Source organism: Helianthus annuus, chromosome 13 (assembly GCF_002127325.2).
Source record: "Helianthus annuus cultivar XRQ/B chromosome 13, HanXRQr2.0-SUNRISE, whole genome shotgun sequence".
Lineage (NCBI taxonomy): Eukaryota > Viridiplantae > Streptophyta > Magnoliopsida > Asterales > Asteraceae > Helianthus > Helianthus annuus.
Window position 1 is genome coordinate 90,195,483 of NC_035445.2, and position 27,737 is coordinate 90,223,219.

The window sequence follows — 27,737 nt, forward strand, 5'->3', positions numbered from 1 at the left end:
CATGGGGCATTATTGGGGGTTATTGCAAAAGTGACGTAGTGAGAATAATGCCCAATAACGCCCCTTCCAATCATTAAACAATTTTTTTATAGAGAAAAGGATTAAAAAAAATAATAAGAAAAAACTTACAGTTGGACCACTTCAACGTTATTTTAAACACGCCGGAATCAATTTTGTCAAAGAACACGCCGGAAAACGCCCGGGTGTAATGGGTGGGGGGCGTGTTTCGGCGTTTTTTTTTTTAATTTTAAAAAAAACAACGCCCCACTACGGGGGTCTAATAGATCCACTAATTAACAGGTTAAAAATAGATTTTAACAGGTTATGTATCTTTTATAGATTTTGAGGTGTAAAGGTAAGCGGATAATCATATCTTTCACGCGGGCTTTTCGTCAATGAATAAAAAATAACTAGTTGTTTAAGCAATCCCCGCTTCGCAGCGGGCTATTTTAATAAATTGCCTTTTTTGTTTAAGAGAAAAATGCCTGGATAGTTCCTGTGGTTTCGTCTTTTTTCACCTATAGTCCCCAACTTTCTAAAACTACCTGAATTGTCCCCAACTTTTCAAATTTTGTTCCCGGATAGTCCCTGGCGCGGATGGAGGTTAGTTTTCTCAGTTAAGTGGGTGTGAAATGACCAAAATGCCCTTGCTAATAAATACTTAATAAAAATATAATTAAATATCTATTTAATCATTTAATAAAGTGGGGGCCCACTTTTCACCCACATACCCACCCCCACCCCTCTCCCCTGCCCTGTTTTTTCTTTACCATTTTGGGTGCATCACCACCGTAACACCACCACCACCCCCCAAATACCAACAACCACCATCGTAACAATACTGAAAGCAATATGAACATTATTAGAGATTACAGTAGAAATAATAATGGGCGACATTGTCTTAGAAAAAAAACCCTCCATCCAAGCATCTTAGAATCATCTAGACACCAAACTTCATCTTCATCTTCATCTTCTTCAATCAAATTAGCAATCAGTGAAATCATCAAAAAAACCACCATGAATACACCAGAAGAAGACATGAAACTCACCGGATTCTCGGCATCTTCATCCACACATTCGAAGCAATTTTCTCACGCAAAAAGCTTTTCACACAAATCTGACCCGAAATAAGACGTCACCCAAACTCAAAACAAACCTGGACCCGATCCACTGTCGGCTGTGACCTGCCGCACCACCACCGGCACCGGTAAATAAATGAAAAAAAAATGTGAGGGAACATGTTCACTGATCAGAGATTGGAGAATGTTATATACTCTTTCCGAAGAAATCAGGCTGCCATCAACATCATCGTCATCGACGTCACCACCGCCGCCACTCACCAACCTCCGCCATCTCTCTCCCTCTTCTCGGTCTCTCTCTCTCTCTCTTCCTCTCTGTCTCTCTGGTTCCGCAGCCATCGCTCACCACTACCGGACGGTGGTGGTGGTCCGTTTTGTCGACGAGGGGAGGTGTTTGGGGTGTCTTGCCGGCCAATTAACTAGTTAGACCCGTCACCGGAGTCCAGTCGGACTCCCTTATGCTCGTCGGTAGGGAAAACAAGAGGTAGGGGGTGTTTGGTAGTGGATTTAAAGAGAAGCAGGGTGTGGGTGCTATGCTTGTATTAGGGTTTCTTAATGTTGAAGATGAAGGGTGGATGGGTGTGGGTGCTATGCTTGTATGTGGTTTTATAAATAAATACGAAGAAGATGCCCGGATAGTCCCTATGGTTTGGCCTTTTAAGGAAATGGTATTTTTGTCATTTCACACCCTTTTAACAGAGAAAACAAACTGAAGTTAGACACAGGGACTATCCGGGAACAAAAAATAGAAAGTTGGGGACTATTCAGGTAGTTTTAGAAAGTTGGGAACTATAGGTGAAAAAGGCGAAACCACAGGGACTATCCGGACATTTTTCTCTTTGTTTAAATATAAAGAAATCTTATATAAACATGAAGAAAATATAAATATTTTATCTAAAAGATTATACGGATACATGAATAAGAAAGTTTTTAACCTCTGGTTATTTGAAACGAAAGATAAAGGTCTTATATACGATTCATTATTTCTAATACTGAAAATTCATATAAGATTACATGCTTTAACAAATATTGAAGGACAATAAGTTTTCGATTTTTTTTTTGTTCTAGAAGATATTTTTATAACTAAATATTATTTATAAAACTTCTAAATAATATTTAATGTTTTATAAAAAAAATTGATAGCGTTCTCATGTGTGTGGTACCCCATTAATAAATCAAATATACTCAACGTGTGCTTTAAAATGTAACATTATAATTATATTTGGAGTCTATAATTAAATTGTTTCATTCTCTTACTTTATTAGAGATAGACACAATATTATAAAGTATGCATTAGAAAAAAGTTGAATAGATACTGACACTATATTATAAAGTATGGATTAGAAAAGGTTGATTAACAATTTTGTTTGTTAATACTAGTTTCACAACATCATATTAATACATAATTTTAATTATATCTTATCTAAAAATATCATATTATAATTTCTAAATCTTATATAATTTTTTATATAACTTGTGTAATATACGGGTCTATAACCTAGTCGCATAGGGCCCCTAGGGGCTCTCGAATTCTCAGGGATGAACCTAGGTAAAAGAAAAACTTAAGGACCCGGCCATTTTTACTAGCCGGTACAGGAGCCCTCAAATTCTCAGGAACGGATCTAGGTAAAAGTTTTTTTGGATACCCCTGAAGTTTTTTCTAAATCCGCCACTGCAGGCAACAATTTTTCTGCGCGATGTAGCGGTGATTCAGTCGGTATCGTTTCGATCTGTGATGCATAGAAAACTTGATCAGTATTATTTTGGTTTGTTACTGTAAACTCGGGAAAATAAGAAAGAAAAAACTACTTGTAAAATGTATTCACATATTTCTTTTACCAAAGTAATATTTATTAAGTCCAAATCTATTAACTTTTCAAAAAGATTTGTACCCCGTGAAGTATAATTATGATGAAAAAAAAAGGCGGGCTTGACCCTAACTAAAACCAAACGGTGGCAAAGAAAAAACGGTTATTGTTTATTTTAGCAAAGGTGACTGAATGCTCATTTTAGCAAATAATCACTGTTGGACTTCTTTCAAATTATATAGATACAATTTATTGTAATCTCTATATATTGGATTATTATTATTATTCGCCAAAGTTAATTTGAATTTTTTAAATCCTCATATATGGTGTTTGTATTTTTCATTTATAAGGGGAGTGGGGGTGGTCCGTTACGGACTGCCCATCACTCGTGAAAGTATCACGAACACCGCCGCCACCACCTTGTTCACGCGTGACAGGATTAACGCGTTGAACATTGATGAATGTATGTGTATGACTTGTACATTGTGTATTAATACTTGTACATTGGAATCCCATCACAAGTGATGACCACCGCCACTAAAGAATGCTTGTGAGTGATAGAATAGCGGTTGCTGACATGGCGGAACATGATTGGATGTTTGTGAGTGATGAAATTTCATCACTAGTGACCACCCCCACTTCCCTAAACTAATGGCAGTATGACACTCTTGTACATGTACTACTGCTTTTAACATGAACAACTAGTTACATGTAGTCTTAACTATAGATCTTGTATTACATGTACTACTGCCTGTAGATTATCATGTTTCCGGACAATTACTAGACAAATGTTAGTTTCGGCGGAAATGGTGACAGAGGGTGGTGCTATGACGCAAAATACTGGGGTGCACAATGTTGCCACCGCGACATTAACCGCATCATTTATTAAAAGTCACAACAATCATTAAAACCAAGAAAATGGAATTTTCATTATAACTAGAATTTCCTATCATTCTTGAAGGTTACGAAGCGTAAATAGCTACAATGTCAAACTCAGTAACCAATCGACGACAGCAACCATTTTGTTGTATTGAAGACATATGAAATATAAATATACTTTTGACCGTGTGCTGCAAATAGTTTAAACATCGGCAGACTTCTTAAGGTCCCCAGTTTGGAATGTTCTCTGAGGCCTCATTCACCATTTTCACTAGTGTCACCTGCCAATTCATACTAATTTAGTTTACAAGTAGACTGATTTAAAAGTAATAACTTTGACTTTGAAAGTCAAACGGTGGTGGACATAAAACAAAAGCTTACCACACTTTCAGGGACGCCGGGTGGAGGAAGTGGAAGGTTTTTCGGAGGGTAGATGCTATCGAACGATCTTTTGTCAAATCTCCACTCGCCAATTTTTCCATATGTTAACTTTCCCTGTAAAGAGTTCTCAGTGTTGTAACACATTTTTTCTGATACTTTTAAAAATGGTGTTTATCGTGAATTTGTGATATATCTCGATAGGCAAAAGTTAACATTGATTCATTTAAATCACCTAGAAATGGCTATTTGACCCATTTATGATCAAATGTAGGGCTGTAAATGAACTGAACGTTCAGTGAACAGTTCGGCGGGAAGTTCGTTTATGTTCGTTCATTTAATAAGTTAAACAAGAGTAAATTGCCATTTTAGTCCCTGAGGTTTGATCCAAATTGCCATTTTAGTCTAAATAGTTTTTTTTCTCCTCTGGGTCCCTGACTTTTTCATTTTCTTGCCATTTTGATCACATTGTCTAACTCAGTCTAAAAAACTGGTTATAACCAGGGGTATTTTTGGCATAACTGTTGTGTAGTGATAACCAGGGGTAGTTTACAACATAATTAATAAACCTCATAATAATTTAATGCCAAAAATACCCCTGGTTATAACCTGGTTTTTAGACTAAGTTAGACAATGTGATCAAATTGGCAAGAAAAAGGAAAAGTCAGGGACCCAGAGGAGGAAAAAAAAAACTATTTGGACTAAAATGGCAATTTAGACAAAAATTCAGGGACTAAAATGGCACTTTACTCGTTAAACAAACACGAACAAGAAATTTCATTCGATAAGTTAAACAAATGAACATGAACAATGGTTGTGTTCGTTCGTTATGTTCGTGAACAATCGGTATTGTGTCCGTTTATGTTCATTCATTTAAAGGTCCGGTTCGTTTACAGCCCTAATCAAATGGGTCACATTGGGTTTTATATTTTATCTCAAACAAGTCAAACATCACCCATAGCGTATTTAAAATACACATAATCCTCCTAAATCATTTTATTTAATAAAAAATATAAACCAATATTGTGATAAACTCGTTCATGTAATCATCTTTAACACATTATATATATGATTCAATTAAATACAAATTCGGTTGTTGAAATAAAATACCTGCATATCATAATCGCATCCATACGTGTAGTGAATTATGAACTTGTCACCAATTTCTGTATCCCATGGAGGCTATTGCATATACAGTACAACAACAAGAAAAAAAATATTAACATTAACATTAATTAAATTACTTTCATTTTTATTTGATTTAGAAATAAGAACACGAAAACAATCAAACCTGAAGCATGAAATCCTTGTGTAAAATGTTACCAACATCATGCAAAGCAGATGCAACCGCATAAGCATACCTATATACAAACCCAATATGTTAATTTAAAAACAAAAATATATTAAAGAGTAAATTACAAAAATCGTCCTTTATGTATGTCACATATTGCAAACAGTGTCCTTTGTCTTCAATAATTACAGAAAACGTACTCGATGTTTGCAAACCCTTGCAAGTTATGTCCTTTAGCCCTAACTCGGTTAATTTTTAATGGTTAAATCTGACCAAATGGACCCCACATGAGGGTGTTTTGGTCATTTTACTCTTATGTGGGGTCCATTTGGTCAGATTTAACCAGAAAAATACCCTCATGTGGGGTCCATTTGGTCAAATTTAACCACAAAAAATTAACTGAGTTAGGGCTAAAGAACATAACTTGCAAAGGTTTGCAAACATCGAGTACGTTTTCTGTAATTATTAAAGACAAAGGACACAGTTTGCAATAAGTGACGTATATAAAGGCCGATTTTTGTAATTTACTCTATATTAAATCATTAAACATTAAGTTACAAAAAGTCAACATTCTTACATCTCAAGGACCCAACCGAAAGCCTTATCAGCTTCAGGGTCTGTTTTCATCGCCAACGACACGTTCATCCATGTAGGGGCTATTTTTTTAAGAGATTCCTAAATCCAGAAATAAAAATATAGAGTTAAATGTCATTTTAATCTCTGTGGTTTGGTCCATTTTGCCAGTTTAGTGCAAAAGATTCATTTTTTGCCTGTGGGTCCAAAAGGTTTCATCGTTGCCATTTTAGTCCACTGTGTTAACTTCATGTGGAAAATGGCAACGGTGAAACGTTTTTGGACCCACAGGTGAAAAATGAAACCTTTGGACTAAACTGACAAAATGGCCCAAACCACAAGGACTAAAATGGCATTTAACTCAAAAATATATATATATATATATATAGACATAAAAATCATATCAAAACTTAGTGGAAACTAAACTGTGAATAGTGTGTCGATAAGCATAATTGTGTGTACCTTTCCAACGATAACGGGTGAATTTCCAATAGGATCAATATTGGTTATCGGCCCTTTGTTTTCCGGGAAAAACTTTCTAAGAATTGTCTCGTATTTTTTAGGTTCGATGTAAAAGAACGGGAATGCGGCTCCAAGGCCATCTCGGGATAAATTTGGTATCGGTTTTACAATAATATGATCTGGCTCTGACATTAATATATAGCTGCAGATAATATAAGAGCGAGGCATTAAAATTTACGTATATATGAATGTAGAAGTGAATCTATTAACGTTTGTGTACATACTCTTCCTTGATGTCTGCTTGTTGAAGCCATTGCACAAATGCCCAAGGTCGGTTTAGGACTATATAACCCTAAAATATACAAGAAAATAATTAATAACTGCAAAAAAAAAGTACTAATGAAAATAATCGTCAAAATTTCGATACTCGATGAATTCATTATAGACCTACTTTGGACATGAATTCAAATATTAAAACCATTTTCACCAAATATGCTACCGAGTTATCGATTCATCTCATCCTTGATTCGCCTCCACATGTCTCAAACGAAGTCTAAAGCTATTATATATGTTTTAAACGTCAAGAAATCGGTAACTTTAAACTAGAATAAGCCCGTTACGTAAAGTCAAAGTAGAATTAATAACATTCCCCTTGTGTAGATACATTAACTACAAAATCGCTGCAATTCTCTTTTAACCAACGGGGTAGCCCAGTTGGCCACCGACACCCACCTCTTCCCAGAGGTACCGGGTTCGAGTCTTGGGAGTGGCATATGTCGCCCAGGGTAAGAACTCGGCATGGGGAATTCACCGCGGAGTAGGGGTGTTTATTTCTGACACGAACCTAACACGAAATTCGCGGGTTTAGGTTTAGTCTAAACGGGTTCGGGTCAGTTTCAGGTTGAACCCGCGAACCCGTTTAGCTAAACGGGTCAGGTTCGGGTCAACCAAGTCAGGTTGGCGGGTTGACCCGTTTAACCTCTTTATATTATGTTATATTTTTTTATAATATGTTTTATGTTATAAATTAAATCGGGTGTGTATTTTATGCCATGATTATAACTTTAAAAGAGAAATTCATATAAATTTTTATAAATTAAATGTAATTTTATTATATATATTTGTGTGTTTAAAGTAAATTTTAATTCAATATATTAATTTGTGGCAAAAAATAAAAAAAAATTAGAAAATTCGGGTTAAACGGTTCGGGTTCATATGTATGACAAAATTTTCGGGTTCGGGTCGGGTTTGGGTCGGGTTGAACCTGCTAACCCGCGAACACGACCCGTTTAGCACCCCTACCGCGGAGCTAGCTTGGTCGGGTAGCGGCTCCCGGAGTGGGATCACTCCAGCGGTTGGGAGGACCGTGCACTATCCCCCCCCACCCCCACCCCACGTTAACTACACACACAAATCACAATACAACTTACATTTGTTCAAAACACAAGTCAACTATCCCATAACCAAAACCTTTCAAATCTGAAATTAGAATTGTAAATTCCCATCAACTTACACACTTCCTAAGCAATCCCTGTAGTTTGACTTTCAAAGTCAACCCTATAACATTTTCATAATCCAAACTAACAAGACATCTACTTTCCACACCCAAAAACTCTTCCTTGCAACATCTATTCAACCCACACATCAATTTTCCCCCCAAACCCAACATTCTCGTCAATTTCAAAAGTCAAAATCAGCCCACAAGACCTAAAAAAAGTCAAAATCAAAAGGCACCCATATAACAATTTGAAGAAGGGATCATAATTCATACCCGATCTGTACCAGCAGGAAGTGGTTGAGCAACAAAAGTAGGAATCTCATCCATAAACTTATCGGGTTTACCCGAATGCAAGATCCGGGTAAACCCACCCATTTCACAGTCAACACCGCCCGTCTTCTTCATCTTCTTAAACCAATAATACATAACCCTCGTCTGCCACGTGTTATAAACAGAATCAGAAGCAGTAACAGCAGTATGAAACAGCCTCTTCTTGTTGGTCAACGCTGACTTTCTGTTTCCGGGCATCTTAATAATCGGGTCAAAGGAAAGAACCCCTTGTGAAGAACCCGGAAGCTCTTGTCTGAGTGGAGCATTGGCGGAGATGATGATGTTGTAGGTGATTAGAGCTACTGAGAAAGTTATTATTAATGTGAAGAAGAAATTTCCACAACCCATGATGCAAGATTTGATGATGTTTATGGGTTTTTACATTTGGGAATTTGATGGGAATTTTGGGGGTGTGAGGGGTGAAGATGATGAACAAAAGTCGTATGTATATTGGTTGTAATCCATGGTGGTATGCGAGAGTAGTTGAAGAATATAAAACTGGCTGCCAAAACCAAACATTTGATAAGATTCTTTTAGTTGATTTTATTAGTCTGGATATAAAAAGGTTTTATCGTTGTTATTTTGTAGTCAACTAGGGGTATGTTTGGCATGGAGCTTTTAGAAGCCTTCTAGCTTTAAGCTTTTAAGAAAAAACTCCTACTTAATAAAAAGTCTTATTTGGTTGAAGGAGTTTTAAGCTTTTAGGTTAGGAGCTTGAAGCTTTTGGTTGAACACTACTACTAGTAGCGTTTAGAAAGAGCTACAAGCTTTTGGGAAAAATTACTATTTTAACCTCTCAAAATAAGAAACTTTTTAATGCACCAACTTTCTAAATTTTTAGTTATGTCCATTTTGGTAATTTTATACATTTTATTAAAAGCTCCAGCTACTCTACCAAACACCAAATATATCTAAAAAGCTACAGCTACTAGCTACCAGCTACAGCTACCAGCTTCCAGCTACCAGCCACCAGCTACTTTTGCCAAACATACCCTAGGTTAACTTTATCCAATTTTTCTATTAACGAGAAGGGCAATCGGGACATTTTATATATAATTCTGTTAACGAAAAGGGCAATTCGGTCATATAAAATAACCGAATTGTCCTTCTCGTTAACAGTAAAAATGTATGAAGTTAACTCAGTGGACTAAAATGGCAATGGCGAAATACCTTTTAGACTAAACTGAAAAAATGTCCCAAATCACAGGGACTAAAATGGCATTTAACTCGGATTCTTATTTAAAGTTTGACTAGGTATATTTTTGTTAAAAAATGTAGGTGCATATGGTATGTCTATCTACTATAACTCTATAATTCAATTGTCTTGTAGCTTTTTTGTTTTATATTTTTTTAATGAATGAGATGCTTTGTACTTTCAAAAGTTTTAAGGCCAAGTGTTGTGCGGCATGTAAATTGTGGAAAAAAAATAATAACAAGATTTCATATTTCACACCTTAAATCCATTGTTGTGATGATCACGCCTCCTGTTTTTGTTCTTTCCCCGAACAACCAAACTCATCTTTTCCACCCTTGCACCAACAACCCGCCTCACGCCCCTTTTTTGCGCCCTGCCACTACGATGTGGCACCCTTTCGCGCTCCTTTTAAGCTCCACAACACATAGTCTAACTGTTCTTAAGCATAGGTTGGTTCGTTAGAAAGAGTATATTAAGAAAAGTAATCTACATACAATTCAAAATATGATATTAAGTATAGGTTGATACTCATGTGTTGTCTTAGTTTCGTCCGTTAATAAGTATGATCTATTTTCGAAATAGATCTCACTGTGTTAGGAACGTCTCCCACGCGATTAAATTATCACTAGTGTACATTATCAGAAGAGCAGGTTAGAGGATTATTGTATATTTGTTTGTATGTTTATATAAAAAGTTACTTTTGATAAACACGTAGAGTTGGAAGTGGAAATAGATGTTGAGGAGACCGCTAGTTGACGCCATTCACCCGAACTAGTAGCCACAGCCATTGTCTATCGATTGAGAAATAATCATGTGTATAATTGTTTGTGTTAACACTATAGAGACTAATAACGAACTAAGCTTCATATTATGTAATGATGTATTGAGAAAAATAGAAAGTGAGGTATTCATAATAATTAACTATTGAAAGATATTTCATCTAATGCATGGTTACATTCATAAATGATTATTTTCATAACAATATTTAATACAAGAGTTGAATTGTGATGTTTAATAAATGATTAATAACAATGATTAAATACTTTTAATAATTAATCATTTAAACGTAGAAAAAACGACTCTAGGTAGATGCAACAAGTTTGATAGTGGAAAAGCAATATAATTATTACATATGGAGTAAAATATAAATAATGTTAATTATTTGTGACTGGGTTTAGCTATGTTTGTCTATCATCAACAACTCTATGCAAAGTTTGTTACTTTATACAAGGTAAGTTTAAATATCATCTCTTATACGTGTCAAATAAATTTAACGTTAGTAATAAAAAGTTATTTGTTTAATTAAAACTTGTGTATTGCATAGTTGAATACATGCCCAGTTCTAATTTATTTTTTAATGATTGTAAAACGATAACATGTGAGTTAAATATGGTTACAGATACCAACAGAGAGTTTATGATCGACAATTCAATTCAAGCTCGGATCCAAACAATTTTTTTGATAATTGGTATACAAAAATATATAATTGAATACTATGTTAAGTGTCCTATGTGCAAGGTAAACAATTGGGAAGTAATATTAAGAGTAAATTGCCATTTTAGTTTCTATGGTTTGTCTTAAATTGCAACTTTAGTCCAAATAGGTTTTTTTACTCCTCTGGGTCCCTGAGTTTTCCATTTTTTGCCATTTTGATCCAACCAACTAACTTCGTTAAAAAATGTCAGTTAACTCATATTAAATAGTTTGGTAGTTGTTAATTTTTATCCAAAAACCATTTTTTTTCTTTTATTCAGTTATATATATAAAAAACTTTAATTAACAAACCCTTAAACTAAAAAAATAAAAATATGTATTAATATATAAAAAATGCTTTAATAGTTTTAAAAACAGACTATTAATTAATATATTTTAAAAAACCCTTTAATTGTTTTAAAAAAATATTTATATATATAATAAAAATCCACCGATCATATGTCACACCCCCAAAATACCACCCATGGAAAACCGTGCCAGGCGTGTGACGTACCAATAACGAGCCACTAATTACATTGAACGCGTACAAGTTCCAAACAAAATCCTTAATTATTAATGTAAAATACCATCATCGAGTTTAAATGAAAACTAACATGTCCAGCGGAAGCAAATAGTAAACCAATGTTAAACTGTTTCAAAAACCAATGTATGATATCAATAGTTCAATCACATGAATCCTTCCAGTCGACCCATGACCACTCCAGCTACTCCAGACAGCAAGTTCCAAAGCAAGACATCTAACGACCTACAAGCATGCAAACAAGTGTGTCAGACGACGCTGGTGAGTTCAAGGTTTTGTTACCCAGTTTAGTTTACCAAATGTATATACAAAACAGTTTACCAAGTTGATTTGATGTTGTTATTAACTCGATTACCGTATGTGGCGTCTAGATGTGAATGCCCAACCCCAATGCCTCCATTTAGGCATTGGTCATGATGTCAAGGTATCAAACAACCTTGAATAGATGTAAGGGGTCTTATATGTACACGATGAGAATGCCCAACCCCAATGCCTCTAACTAGGCATTGGTCATGAAGTCCAGGTACTTAGTTCACGCCCGTCCTTTCGGCCCGGAGTGAGGGTGCCAAACCTAATAGCGCTATCAACTAAATACCTCGTTGCTTCTTCAGCAACACGGTAGATGTATGGGGTCTTACATGATTTATACTGTGTTCAATAACCAACATCCCAAATAAACAGTTTACCCAGTATTCCCTTCAGAAACGTTTACCAGATGTCCCAAACCACCGGGACGCATGCTTAGAAAAGTGCAGTGAACTCACCTTGGGTTTGCTCGGTTAGATTAAATGCTTGTTTAATAGTTGATCAGTCAAACCCTACTGTGGTTACCAAGGCAGTTAGTTTCATGAATTCATAATTCACATATTCATCCACACAGTACTCAAGTAGTAACAAGCCTAGCACGTATCATTACGTAAGTTATAGCAAGTTTCCAGGTCATAGTTACATTCATAACACAAGTTCACACTGTACCATAGCTCATATCTAATGGTTCGGTTCACGTTCTAGTGTTCATGCAAATTATAACCCAACATCATGCAACACAGATATTCATACTATTATACACCGTATCATCTTTTAGTGAATGTTTGATTCATGTGCAATCAGTGTCACTAGTTTATGATCCACACAATTCATAATAATTAAGTCAGCAATTTACACTAGAGTACGGTCCAACTGAATTAATGGCCCAAACCAATTTGCATGACTTAAGTTTCTAACCGCCGATCAACTCAGCCCGTAGGCCGCCCCCTAGTTCCCAGCCCAACAGCCGCTTACAGTAAATTGACACACTAATGAAGCATTTATATATATTCTTTTCCCATTCATTCATCCGTAAGTTTCTTAATAAAATAAGGATGGTTACATTTATGTGTATTTATATGGATTACTCAATAGGGTACAAGTGAGCCAATAGACTTTAAGTAAATTGGGATTGCATATTGTGAGACTAAATAATTAGAAAAACACATTGGAGGGCCATTAACAAGAAGTCGGTTGCAGCATGCCATACATACATGAACATAATTATTACAAGGTGGGTATGTATATTCTAATCAACAACATAATAAACTCCTACTTGAAATATCCCACTGTTACGGTATCACCTTCCCAAAAATCAAATCGTTTTTCGTGCATTAATTAAGGAGCTGTAGTTCATGGTTTATTCACCTAATAATTCATGTAAAAACACCCTAAACTATCGACATTCAGTTCAACCATACAACACTAAATACAAGACTACCATAATATCACACTGATTACATTGACTTTCATGAATCCTAGAATCCCCCATCAGGTTGTTAACCACCCACTCAATCGCATACATCATCATCATCATCAAACTCATTAACACTTCGTATAACAGTTCCATTAATTGACATGTCTCTCCAATACAATAACATCCATAATTTATTATCAAGACATCTATTATTATTCCAAGATTATTAGAAATTCTCATATCAAATACAAGTTCAAATAACATTTTTCATGCACTAACAAAACAAGATCATTAATAAGAGTCATCGTACAAAGGAATTCACTAACCCAATCAACTCGATCGACTGGAATAATTCTTCGAGAGGGGGAAGGAAGTCTACTGCCGCACGATCACTTGGGGTAGGTAGGGTTCTATTTTTTTTTTTTTTTTTTTTTGTGCTAAACAATAACATGATACGTATACATATATTACAATAGTTTGGGCGGTTCACCTTCGGCCGAGATAATGGGCTTGAGCCCAAGTAAATGGATTGCCGAAACCTGTTGGCAAAGCAGCCAATTTTATTGATCGAGGGGCGGGTTTGGGCCTATGATTTAATTATGAAGTATGCACGATAACCACACATGTCAATACATTTAATCATTTCTAAAACATGCACAAATAATAATACATTTAATCATTTATATGTTCAAATAATAATACATTTAACCATTTATAAAACATGCAAAGCTTACAACGCAAACGAATTACGAAAATGGGGTTGTGAAATAAGTAATGCGTAGTGGAGAGACCTTGAGGTCTCGGGTTGTCACATCATAACCCCCCCCCCCCCCCCCCCCTCTCTCTAGGTCTAAAAAAAGTAGTTTTCAGAAGCAAAATATAGTAAAAAAAAATCTGGATGAGTTGATCAATTAGACCTAGGGGTGTAAATGTAAAACCTCAACCGGAAAGGTTTACATGTCACTATATTGAAGGTAATCAGAGACATAAGACATAACTTCATTAACTCTTAAATTTAGAAACATAACAATATTTATATAAACAAACAGAGTTAGGATCCTGTAAAAAAGGCTCAAAGTGTGAGAAAGGTAAGAAAGAATATCAGCCATTAGATCTTTTGATCTAATGGTTGAGATCAATAGGGACCAAAATGTAAAATATTTATATTAATTTGGATTGAATTGAAATATCTAAGGGCAATTGTGTCTTTTTATCTTCATTTTGTAAATCAATTCAATCCAAAATCCCTACAATTTCGTTCTCTCTCTATCATGTTCCTAATTTCTCTCTTTCTCTTTCTTTCTTCTTCCATATTCAGAACATAATCCCTGCAAACATTACGAATCTGAAGATCAAACATCAATACGAAGATCAAACATCAATCGGAAGATCAAACATCAATCGGAAGCGGATCGGCAGTGGTAGTCGACGACGGCGGTGGCGGACCACAGTGGTTGGGTTCGACGACGGCGGGTGGTTGGGTTAGACGACAGCGGCGGTTGGGAACCATGAGATTTTACTGTCGGGTGGTTGTGTTCGACGACGGCGGTGGCGGACCAGCAGTGGTGGTGCCGGAATCGGAGAAGAAGATGATACAGAGATGTAAGGATTATTGAATGGTGTTATTTTTTACTGAATGGTGTTATCTTTTATGAATGGTATTATTTTTTACTGAATGGTGTTATCTTTTACTGAATGGTGTTATTCTTTTCTGAATGGTGTTATTTTGTTTCTGAATGGTGTTTTTTTCTTTTTCTGAATGGTGTTATATTTATTTACTGAATGGTGTTATATTCTTGTACTGAATGGTGTTATATTATTTACTGAATGGTGTTATTTTGTTTACTGAATAATGTTATTTTTTGTTTACTGGATGGTGTTTTTTGTTTCTGAATGGTGTTATTTTATTTCTGAATGGTGTTTTTTGTTTACTGAATGGTGTTATATTATTTTTGTAAAAACACCATGAATTGAACTATGAATTTTTTTAAAACACCATGTCATGAACATGCTCTGATTCTGTGAATGATGCAAAAAGAATTAAAATGAATGATGTTATGGACGGTTATAAACTTATAATTCCTTAAATCAAGGATTTTTTCTCTCCAAATCCTTAAATCAAGTATTACCATATTTGAATTTGTTAGTGCATTTACAATCATACCCTTTTCAATTAATTTAGATCTAATGGTTGAGATTCTTTCTTACATTTCTCACACTTTTGGTCTTTTTTACAATAACTCCACCTAGTTAATTATAATAACAATATTTATATCAAAATATATATAAAAATAAAAAGAGCTTGTTTATGCTGGTAAGTCGTAAGTAGACTCAAGCTCAAAAGGTGAATCTCAAGCCTCTTTATTAAATGAGCCTCAATAAAAAGTCTTGTTTAGTGTGAGCATCCAATGCTCTTTTGGTTAAGGACACTTTTGGGTAGAGGTGTTAAACGGGTTGTGTTTGCGGGTTGGCGGGTTCAACCCGACTCAAAGCAGAAAATTTTAGACGAACGCGAAAACGACCCGAACCCGAAAATTATGTCAAACACATAAACCCGAATACGACCCGAATATTCGCGGGTTGAACCAAACAAGACCCATTCAACCCGAATTTTTAATTTTTTTAATTCTCTTTCTGCAAATTAATATATTAAAATTTATTACATAAACACAAATGTAGATATTACAATTACATTAAAATTATAAAATCTAATGTCAATTTCTTTTTTTTTTTTAAGTTATAAATTTATAATTATGGCATAAAATACACCTAATTTAATTTATAAGATAGAACATATTGTAAAAAAATAAAGTACATAAAACCTATTGTAAAAAAATAAAGTATAATATAAATGAGTTAAATAACCCGTCAACCTGACCGGGTTGATCAGAACCCGACGCGTTTAACTAAACGGGTTCACAGGTTCAATCTGAAATTGACCCGAACCCATTTAGACTAAACCTAAACTCATGAATTTTATGTTAGTTTGTATCAGATTTGCAGACCGTGTCAGAAATTCACACCCGTACTTTTGGGTATATAGCTTAATGGGTATATGAGAGTGATACTAGCAAAAAGTGTTCTACCTCATATCCTTGAGTAAGATATCCCACCTAACATACACATGAAAATGCAACGAAGAGACGTGCTTCCAACATTAAAAGGGGGATTAAACTCTACAAGATGTTTGGTCACAAAATTATATTGAATGTGTAACCATATATGTAAAAAGGGTGACATCATATATCGATAATCAAGGAGAATAAAGATGGTCAATAGCTAATAGTTAGGGGTGATAAAATCCAATAACCCATAATATAAAAGGCCAAACTATCTTACAAGAATCAACAGGTTTTATTTTAAAGCTTTAAATGAACGGATTTTGGATCTAAAGATTGGTTGCCGATACATTCAATAGGTACTGCTCGCAAGGTCTATCGTTTATATTTTGAACGACTAAAATCACCACATCGACCCGTTACAAAATTAGAACACACAGTCACTTAGTTTGGGACTACATCACTCTACCACTTCTCTTGAATCAAAAGTTACACCCATTTAACATTTATATGTTTTCTTTCACGTTTGTCATACTCTATCGTTGCTCGATAATGTGCATGTATGATTAGAATAACCCACGACAACCATGTATTTGTTACTACCCTCGTTCTACCGGTAAATTAAGAAATAGGCAACAATGTATGAATCTTTACAAAAAGGTAATTTTCCTTCTTTGTCTAGCCTCTTGCTAGCTTGTTTTTTCTTTTTTAATAAAATCAGCCGTTCAAAAAAAAAATATCTTGTCTTGATTATAGGTACGAAAAGGTCTATTAAATATCTTGTCTTGATTATAGGTTCATGTGTGCATTTTCGAAATGTATTCTTGTAAATTGCAATGTAAAATAGTTAAAGAGTTAACTGCCATTTTCGTTATTGTGGTTTGTTTATTTTGTCATTTCAGGTCAATTTTTAAAAATGCCTCAGTTTCCTCCCTGATATACTGGAAACGCGTCACTTCAGTCCAAAAATTAACACTCAGTTAAATTAGACAGGTTAAATGAAGGGTATTATTGTCAATTCGTATATCTTTTATTTTCACCTTATTTTTTAAATTGACAAGACCCAAGACCCATTCAACCCGAATTTTTAATTTTTTTAATTCTCTTTCTGCAAATTAATATATTAAAATTTATTACATAAACACAAATGTAGATATGACAATTACATTAAAATTATAAAATCTAATGTCAGTTTCTTTTTTTAAGTTATAAATTTATAATTATGGCATAAAATACAACTAATTTAATTTATAAGATAGAACATATTGTAAAAACTAAAGTACATAAAACCTATTGTAAAAAAATAAAGTATAATGTAAATGAGTTAAATAACCCGTCAACCTGACCGGGTTGATCCGAACCCGACGCGTTTAACTAAACGGGTTCACAGGTTCAATCTGAAATTGACCCGAACCCATTTAGACTAAACCTAAACCCACAAATTTCATGTTAGTTTGTATCAGGTTTACAGACCGTGTCGGAAATTCACACCCATACTTTTGGGTATATAGCTTAATGGGTATATGAGAGTGATATTAGCAAAAAGTGTTCTACCTCATATCTTGAGTAAGATATCCCACCTTACATACACATGAAAATCCAACGAAGAGACGTGTTTCCAACATTAAAAGTGGGATTAAACTCTACAAGATGTTTGGTCACAAAATTATATTGAATGTGTAACCATATATGTAAAAAGGGTGACATCAAATATCGATCATCAAGGGGAATAAAGATAGTCAATAGCCAATAGTTAGGGGTGATAAATTCAATAACCCATAATATAAAAGGCCAAACTATCTTACAAGAATCAATAAGTTTTATTTTAAAGCTATAAATGAAAGGATTTTGGATCTAAAGGTTGATTGTCGATACTTTTAATAGGTACTGCTCGCAAGGTCTATCGTTCTTTTTTTTTTGAACGACTAAAATCACCACATCGACCCATTACAAGATTCGAACTCACAATCACTTAGTTTGGGACTACATCACTTTACCACTTCTCTTGAATCAAAAGTTATACCCATTTAACATTTATATGTTTTCTTTCGCGTTTGTCATACTCTCTCGTTGCTCGATAATGTGCATGTATGATTAGAATAGCCCACGACAACCATGTATTTGTTACTACCCTCATTCTAACGGTAAATTAAGAAATAGGCAACAATGTATGAATCTTTACAAAAAGGTATATTAAATGTCTTGTATTGATTATAGGTACGAAAAGGTCTATTAAATATCTTGTCTTGATTATAGGTTCATGTGTGCATTTTCGAAATATATTCTTGTAAATTGTAATGTAAAATAATTAAAGAGTTAACTGCAATTTTCGTCATTGTGGTTTGTTCACTTTTGTCATTTCAGATCAATTTTTAAAAATGCCTCAGTTTTCTCCCTGACATACTGGAAATGCGTCACTTCAGTCCAAAAATTAACACCCAGTTAAATCAAACAGGTTAAATGATGGGTAATAAAAGATATACGAATTGACAATAAGACCCTTCACTTAACCTGTCTGACTTAACTGGGTTTTAGTTTTTGGACCAAAGTGGCACGTTTCCAGTATGTCAGGGAGGAAACTGATGCATTTTTGAAAATTGACCTGAAATGACAAAAGTAAACAAACCACAAGGACGAAAATGACAGTAAACTCATAATTAAAACTGCACCTATGTTTATAATGAGTGCCACTACACTTGAAGGAAAAAAATCCATGGTTGCTCATGTAACGTGTATTAAAAGCAAATAAAACAATAATGACAATACATGAAGGAAAAGCCAAATTACTTTACAAAGTGAAGAAAATGTGACCTATTTCTGGTCCACAAATTAGGCAAAGCCAAAAAGTTGAGTACTAATTTATGATATTTAATTCACACTCCAACCCTAATTCTCTACGAAACACACACTCAAAAACTCTTCCATCTTCAATATTCATTACCAACCATTAAACCTTCTTCCACTTGGCTTACATGATACCATTGACGAATTCGACTATTACCTTTACTATGTAAAATATAGATTGATCAACATGTGATTAGAACTACGAGTAAAACTTTGTTTTACGAGTTTTTTTACTCGTTTTAGACTTTAAATATTGAGTTTATTTATGTTTATCGCATACAAATTGTCTTCTATCTCTTTATCATTAGATTATTTGAATAAGTTAGTCCTAAAACGAATTTATTAATCACTCTCTCTTTGGTTTAAAAGATGTTTGGTGTTGAATCACATAATTCATACCTAGAATTAATTAACTAAAAGAGTACGTTATAGTCCAAAATCCTAGTTTCACTCCCTAAACTTATTTTTTTTTTCCTAAAACCCTATGTTGTTTTTGTTCTCCACATTTTAACCCGTAAGACTACTAACTCCTTCTCTTTATTGTTTAATCAAATAACGTGCCTCCCCATGAGGGGCATTTACGTTTTTTCTTCATCCCCTCGCTAAAATTAAAATGATGCTTTACAATTTCCATCACATTCATCCTTAGGGCATATGTACTGGGGCGCGTTCAAGCAACATAGCGCCTTCATGGCGCCATGCACACCGCCCCCGGCGGCGCTATGTGTGCAAATTTTAGAACAGCGCGAAGGTGATAGCGGCGTGAAGAAATGGAGAATTCAAAAATGTGACCGTTACAAACGGTCAAATTCAAAAAAAAAAAAAATTAATTTATTTTTCAACATTCCTTTTAAAATCCTCTCCATCTCTTTATTTTTTTACCATACCCATTCAAACCTTCTTAATTCTCCCAAAATTTTTTACAACTCTTGTTTATTTTATACAATGAATCCATTCAACCGGGGCTTCATTCCTCCGCGATCTAGTGCGGACACAAACCAAAGTGGCAATCCTACTCGTCCCGTGGCACCGGTTCCCACTAGACCCAATCCTTTCGGCTCCGGTTTTCTCGACTACAATCAACAAAGTCCCGGGTTCATGAATCTTTTGAACCAACCGCTATCATGGGACCCTAATCTCTACGGGTGGAACCCAAGTCAAAACATGGATGGGATGGGGTCGTCTCAAGCGTTTGGGTCGGCTCAAGCGTTCGGCTCCCCACTACACGAACCCGATGTTGTTCCGGAGACGCAACCCGAGGTACCGGATACGCAACCGGAGACGCAAAAAGGAAAAGGAAAAGCAAAACGGGCACATAAAAAGAAAGTTGAAACCAACACCCGAACGAAAAAAAATGTGCAAACGTGGGAGCCCGAAGAGGAGTATGCGTTAACCCGCGCTTTCATCGATGTTTCGGAGGACCCGGTCATAGGTATGTTTATTTTTTTTTTCTGTTTTTATATTTTTTTTCTGTTTTTATATTTTTTTTCTGTTTTTTTTTATTTTCGGTTATTTATTTTCTGTTTTTAAATTTTTTTTCTGTTTTTTTTATTTTCAGTTTTTTTTTATTTTCTGTTTTATTATTTTATGTTTATTATTTTATGTTTTTTTTTCTGTTTTTTATTATTTCCAGTTTTATTTTCTGTTTTTATTTACTTTCTGTTTTTTATTTTTTTTTTCTGTTTTTTATTATTTCCAGATTTTATTTTTTATATTTTGAGCTAACATTTAATATTGTTTTGTGTGTAGCAAACAATCAAAGTAAAACCGTATTTTGGAACCGAGTACGAGAAATCTTTTTCGAGCTCATGGGTAGGGGAGAATACCGCCTACCGGACTCTATATCGGGGAAGTGGACCGATATAAACAAGAGGTGCACAAACTTTCAAACCGTGTACCAACGCTTGTATTCCGGATGGAAAAGTGGAAGTAGCGATGAAGACATTACGCAAGAGGCATTGGTCGAGTATACGGAGGCTAATGGCCATTTCCCGTGACGAGCCGGTGGAGGAGCTACCAAGACCGCCCGGAAGAAAAAGCCGGGCGAAAAAACCCGAGTCCTCGTCGATGTCTATGGGAACGGATATGAGTCACGCATTTTCGGAGATAAACAAGCGGCTTCAAGACATACACGAACTCGGTAACAAACGTTTGGAGGAGAACGAAAAAGTTACGGAGATTATGCGGGATCGACAATGGGCTAACGACTTTGACTTCTACTCCAAACCGCATGACCACTTAACGGGAAAAGCTTTGAAAATGGCGTTGGCTCAAAAGGAGCGGATTGAAAAAAAATATAATCTTTGATTGTGTAATTTTTTTTTAATGCTAGTTTAATGTTTTTTTTCTAGTTTCATGTTTTTTTTTTTTTTTATTTTATTGTACTTTTTTTTATTTAATGAAATGAATTTTATTTTTAAAAAACTTACAAAATGAATTAAAAAATTAAAAATGAAAAAAGAGTAATGATTACACAGGGGCTTTATGACTACGGCCCCAAATTGCATAAAGCCCCATAAAGCCCCTTTGCTGACGTGGCATGCCACATGGCGCATAACGCCCCTTTGAGGGCTTTATGACTACACATGGTCTTAGGGAAAGATTCTTTAAAAAGTGGGTTTTGCCTAATTACCTTGTAGACATGACATGTGACACTCTTTATAATTAGGATTAAAGGACATTTTAGTCCTAAAACACAAACTCTTGCCATTTTGTTTTCTCAAAATACAAGTGCAAAAAAAATCTAGAACAAAAATACAGCAAAAAATCCAGTTGAAAAATTCAACACAAAAATGGTATTCAAAATAGAAATACAGCACAACTTTTAGGTTTTTCAGCTGTTTTTTTATATATGAATATGGTACTTAAATGAATGATAAAATAATACTTGATTTTACGGTGGAATTTTTTTAAATAATGTCGTATAAAAAGTTATGAACGTTTAAAAAATTAAAGGAATTTGAGAAAAAAGGATAACTTTGTAGAATAGTAACCAAGTTTTAAAAGTGTTCTAGTTAAGTCACTCATGTTTCGAAAGTGTTCTAATCAGGTCACTCAAAATTCATTTTTCATTAAAATTAAGAGTTTTCTCATCCATTTCATATATAACCGTGGTGATGTAGATTTTTGTTTCTTTTTCCCTTTTATTTGATACTAACGTTGAGTGATGACGTAGATTGTAACTTGTTTTTTTAATTTTTAATGTAATTAAAGTGTTTTTATTTTTAATAAATATAATTTCATATATTAAAATAATCCGACCCCAGCAACTTGTGCTCCATTTTTTTCTTGACACATGGAAAAAAAAAGACATGGTTCGATTTGAATGTTAAGTTATCTAATTGGAACAAAAACGATACGATTGATCTAATTAGAACACTTTTAAAACTTGGTTACTATTCTGTGACATTTTAAAAAAAATAAATAAACATAAGTGACTATTCTAAAAAGTAAACAAAAACGATAAGTGACTTAATTAGAACACTTTTAATCTTACCCCCGTCCATCCCTATTTTCTCTTTTCTTACGATCATTGGACATTCATCATAAAAAAATCTATGTTTCAACGATTTCACACTATGTTTTGCTTGAAGTGGATAAAGAAGTACATTAATAACATTTTATCATTAACTAGTTATTTTCCTCCCGCGCGTTACGGCGGGACCCAATGACTACAAAAGACGTGTCAGCAACGGCAAACAGATACCGAATATTAAAACATAAATAAAATTACGTGGTAAGGATAATCACTCCGTCATAAAAAAACGATTTTAAATAACCTACTATATAATAATAGGACCCACACGTCCTACACGTTGGAAATTCAGTTGTTTTCAGTTCAGTTATTATGGTGCTAACACGTTAAAATATGGATGAGCTCGGTACCGGTAACGGAAGCGAAAGTACCGATCTGGAAAATCATCGAAATTAGGTACCGGCACCGAAAATTCTCGGTACAATACGGTATGGTATTTGAAGGTAAAAATCAATAAATACTGGTATGGTGCTAGACTGGTGTCGAACCTAAAGTAACGATTCTGAAAACGCCAAAAGGTGGGTACCAAATTGGTACCGAAAATGATTTGGTATATTAAATTTGGTACCGATACGATACCGGTTCGTTTACAGGATTTGATACAATTTGCTCATCAATATTCTAAATATTCAAGTTAATTTTACATGCTACAATTCATTCATTACAGAAAAAAAACAAAAAAAGTAAGCAAAATAAGTTATTGTGTATATAAAACCTCATTCAAACGAAATACAGTTTACTTACTGTGTGTATGAAAAGTAATCTAAACGGTGCAATTACTTGCATTGCTGCGTTGCTACAGGACTTGATGAGCTCGGTACCAACCGGTACCGAAAATACCGTTACAAAAATCCCCAAAAGTGGGTACCGGTACCGAATATACCTAGTATGGTACGGTTCGGTACCGGTCGGTACTGGTACGGCACCGGTATTTGAGGGTAAAAACCGGTGAATACCTGTGCAGAACCGGTACCGAAAATACACCGGTTTGGTAAACTTGAGACCGGTACCTATACCCGATACCATTTGCTCATCTCTTAATTCTAATTTTAAATAATTCTAATTCTAATTTTAATTTAATAATAAATCACTACTGTTCATTATGGTACGGTTCGGTACCGGTCGGTACTGGTACGACACCGGTATTTGAGGGTAAAAACCAGTGAATACCTGTGCAGAACCAGTACCGAAAATACACCGGTTTGGTAAATTTGAGATCGGTACGTACACCCGATACCATTTACTCATCTCTTAATTCTAATTTTAAATTATTATATTACTACTGTTCATTCTGTTTCATGGTATGAAAAGTAATCTAAACGGTGCAATTACTTGCATTGCTGCGTTGCTACAGGACTTGATGAGCTCGGTACCAACCGGTACCGAAAATACCGTTACAAAAATCCCCAAAAGTGGGTACCGGTACCGAATATACCTAGTATGGTACGGTTCGGTACCGGTCGGTACTGGTACGGCACCGGTATTTGAGGGTAAAAACCGGTGAATACCTGTGCAGAACCGGTACCGAAAATACACCGGTTTGGTAAACTTGAGACCGGTACCTATACCCGATACCATTTGCTCATCTCTTAATTCTAATTTTAAATAATTCTAATTCTAATTTTAATTTAATAATAAATCACTACTGTTCATTATGGTACGGTTCGGTACCGGTCGGTACTGGTACGACACCGGTATTTGAGGGTAAAAACCAGTGAATACCTGTGCAGAACCAGTACCGAAAATACACCGGTTTGGTAAATTTGAGATCGGTACGTACACCCGATACCATTTACTCATCTCTTAATTCTAATTTTAAATTATTATATTACTACTGTTCATTCTGTTTCATTATTATTATATATGAATTTATGGTTCTACACTTCGGTTCATTCAGGAAAATAGGTGAAGACATTGACCCAAACATTGTATACAGTGAGATTGCGTTACTTTGTTTGACATTTTATATTGTGCTTTGGTGTGTATAGGATTGTACAAATTGTTTATTGACATTTTATTCGTTTACTTACCGTGTAAAACCCTATAATTATCTCACTAAGGTGGTGTTTATTTTTTAGAAAAAGTACTTCACAACCTCTTTTGTCTTCTCCACGCAGACCATGCGCGGACGTAGAGGTCTGCAGCCTGTTTGTTTTTTAGAAGAGGTTTCATTAAAAACCCTCTTCCCCACCACTTCCTCGTGCAGACAAGGCCCAACATCTTCATTCCTCTTCTCCAATCTTTCCTCTTTCAAAACACTGAACCCTAGCACCCATCTCCTCCTCCATCGCACCTCACCTCCTCCGCCACCCCTTCCCCTCCGCCGCCCTGCACCTCCGCCACCCCCTCCACCTTCGTCGCCCTCCTCCTCCAGCCGACACCCACCTCCGTCGCCCCTCCACTCCAGCCGACACCCACCTCCGCCGCCCCTCCACTCCAGCCGACACCTCCTCCAACGTCTTCTCCACCACTCAAAGGTTATATCCTTTGAAGAAAGGTATGTATTGTGTTCTATAATTCCATTCCTTTTTTGCACTTCCTTTAATTGAGGCAAATGAGGGTAGCTTAGGGTTTTGACGGAAGTATGATCATGAAATAATTTTTTTCAGAATTTAGTTGGGTGTTTATTTCTTCAAATGGGATTATGTATATGATGATAATGATGATGAGTTTGAGAACAATGTTTGAATGTTTAGAACAGTGGTAGTATAGTGATCACCAACTGTTTGATAAAATGCACACCAGTTGTTCGACGATTTGTTTGCTAATTGATTGCTGAATTTGCTGCTATTGAAGATGATTTGTTAATTTTGGTGTTATGAATGTATGTTATGTTGTTTGATTATGATATTCATCGTGTTAAAATGGTAATTAGAATTGGGATGATGTTCAGCAGCTTGTAGAGGTTAAAAACAAACAGTCTTCTTCTGGGAGACTGAAGAGGTTTGGTCCACATCTTCTGCTGCAGATGTCTGCAGATGTGGTCCGCAGACTACAGACATTTTACCTCTGAAAAAACAAACAGCACCTAAATATCTGCCATGGAGGAGAGTTCTAGGCAAGACATACACTAAGGATTAAAGTAAATTTCATTGATATGGTAGATTATGATGAGTTTCAGCCTATGATACGTTGTGATAAAAGAATTAGGGGATGATGAAGAAGATGAAGTAATATATTACAATTTTAAGATTCTGAAACAAGACTTTTTTTTAAGACTTGGTTTTGGTTTAAGAGCACATGGATTTATACTCAATTTATTGGGATACAAAGAAAAGTTTAAAATTATTGAGATATATATTTGACACTTGAATACCAAACTGAACATTTATTTTATAACTAGGGGGAATACCCGTGCGATGCACGACATGCATAATAGTTATTATTTTTTCCTAGAACGACGACTAATATAGATAGTGCGTGACACGGTACGAAAGTGCGAATATAGTATATATTTTTAAAACAAAAACCGTTTTTTTTAAAGCTATCTGTTTCACCATGGTTATTTTGACCAAAGTCCACTCCTCATTCGGTGCTTTGTGGTAGCACCACCGGTCAAAAAAGGCCCAAAACGCCCGAGCGTACAGTGTTCCCCCACGTTTTTAAGACGCTTTGAGAGAGGTTTGCGCCCCACCACATGTGGTCTCACAAACTTCAAATCTATGGACGTGTGGTTTCTCAACCCTCTTCAAAAGACGTCACGGTTTTCAAAATTTTTATTTTTATTTTTTCTTTTTCATTATTTTAGATGGTGTAAAATATATGTTAAATATATATATATATATATATACACATATTATACTACATACACATATACATATAAATTCAGTTTTGACATCTAAAAGTTAAATTGCAGGTTTTGTTCCCTTTTATAGATCAGAATTTATAAGCCAACAAAATTAACAAATCCTAACAGTTCTTCAAGTGTTTAGTTATATAATCTATATATTTATTTACTAAAATTTATTACAATTAACCCAATACTTAATAAATAGGGTATGCAGGACTTAAAAAGTGTTACCTGAACACGTATGTCACTCCAGCTTGCCAATCTTGTGTACCGACTCCAGGGTAACATTTTCAGATGCCTGCAACACATCTGGTTATAAAAGTAAAAAATAAACAAAAATGATGTTTTAGATTTTTACCCTGGTCTCAAACTTAATGCAGTTGTTTAGTCCATTTAATTAAATTTTATTTTAAGTTGAAGCATAGGTACAATGTAGTCCTCTATTTGTGACAATTGTCATTGTGCTTATAGTCCTGTGATGTTGTTTTAATACCCGTTTACCAACTCGTTTCGCCTCTATTTCTCAGTTATTTAAAGAAGCAACATATATATCAGAAGTAAATTTCTAAAGATAATGGTGAACCGTCAATGGTACAATAAACTTACCTCAAGACTACCATTTGCTAAACTTGTAGTGTATCTCAGAGTCCAGAAATCCCATGCTAGAGCTATTTCAATTAAATTGCAGTCTCCACCGCATATTGTTGTCTTCACGGACCACACCTTTCATGCAACCTCCACCGCCACATGTCAGCGTGAACCACTCCTGGTTATTGCGTATGCACTTAACTTGAACATGACAGGTGAATTCAGCACTTTGCATAAATTATCAGCACTCTGTAAATATGCTATTTGGAAGCGCTATATTAAAAGAAAGCATATAGTTTCGTTGGGGGCATACCGTGTGTTGCCTGTTTCTTCTTCCGTGGTTCAAGATGGCTTCTAGGGTGGTCCATTTGTCTGAATAGCCGGTGACAGTCTTGTTCCCTGGCATGGCGTCACGTGTAGATCCAACAACTACAGGTTGTTGAAGAGAAGGCGAGTATGACCTGCAATGTGGAGACTGATTTATATAGTCATTTAAATAGTCTTTTGGAATGGATAATGTTGTTTAATTCAAAATTTAATATAGAACTGTTATGGGCAGATGATTAGCCGATGTTATTAATGTGCAGTCTGTTATTAATGTGATTATTAATCACATTAACATAACCCTCAAGTCAATGTAAAGGCACATTAGTAAATAGGCACATTAGTAATCAGAGATATAATTGTAATT

General features: G+C 35.1%; 2 protein-coding genes across 2 annotated transcripts; one reads left to right on the top strand and one right to left on the bottom strand.

The window, feature by feature from the left end:
• Positions 1–3,791: 3,791 nt before the first annotated feature.
• On the bottom strand, positions 3,792–8,817 carry LOC110898558 (hydroxyproline O-arabinosyltransferase 1). Its single transcript, XM_022145352.2, has 8 exons — positions 8,242–8,817; positions 6,755–6,822; positions 6,471–6,672; positions 6,013–6,110; positions 5,436–5,505; positions 5,255–5,326; positions 4,148–4,261; positions 3,792–4,047 (listed from the first exon to the last, which is right to left on the bottom strand). Exons 1-8 carry the CDS (start codon positions 8,644–8,646, stop codon positions 3,988–3,990), a joined length of 1,089 nt encoding a protein of 362 aa, XP_022001044.1. The 5' UTR covers positions 8,647–8,817; the 3' UTR covers positions 3,792–3,987.
• An 11,205-nt stretch (positions 8,818–20,022) lies between these two features.
• Positions 20,023–21,130, top strand: LOC110901250. Its single transcript, XM_022148089.2, has 2 exons — positions 20,023–20,565; positions 20,883–21,130. The coding sequence occupies exons 1-2, from the start codon at positions 20,079–20,081 to the stop codon at positions 21,128–21,130; spliced, it is 735 nt and encodes a 244-aa protein (XP_022003781.1). The 5' UTR covers positions 20,023–20,078.
• The last annotated feature ends 6,607 nt before the right edge of the window (positions 21,131–27,737 follow it).

Excerpts from the sequence above, each read along its gene's own strand:
- LOC110898558 (XM_022145352.2), bottom strand. The coding sequence starts at position 8,646 with ATGGGTTGTGGAAATTTCTTCTTCACATTAATAATAACTTTCTCAGTA. Across the intron at positions 6,673-6,754 it reads CAAGCAGACATCAAGGAAGA|CTATATATTAATGTCAGAGC; the intron begins GTATGTACACAA and ends TATTATCTGCAG. Across the intron at positions 4,262-5,254 it reads GATGCGATTATGATATGCAG|GGAAAGTTAACATATGGAAA; the intron begins GTATTTTATTTC and ends AACTCTTTACAG.
- LOC110901250 (XM_022148089.2), top strand. The coding sequence starts at position 20,079 with ATGAATCCATTCAACCGGGGCTTCATTCCTCCGCGATCTAGTGCGGAC. Across the intron at positions 20,566-20,882 it reads TTCGGAGGACCCGGTCATAG|CAAACAATCAAAGTAAAACC; the intron begins GTATGTTTATTT and ends TTTTGTGTGTAG.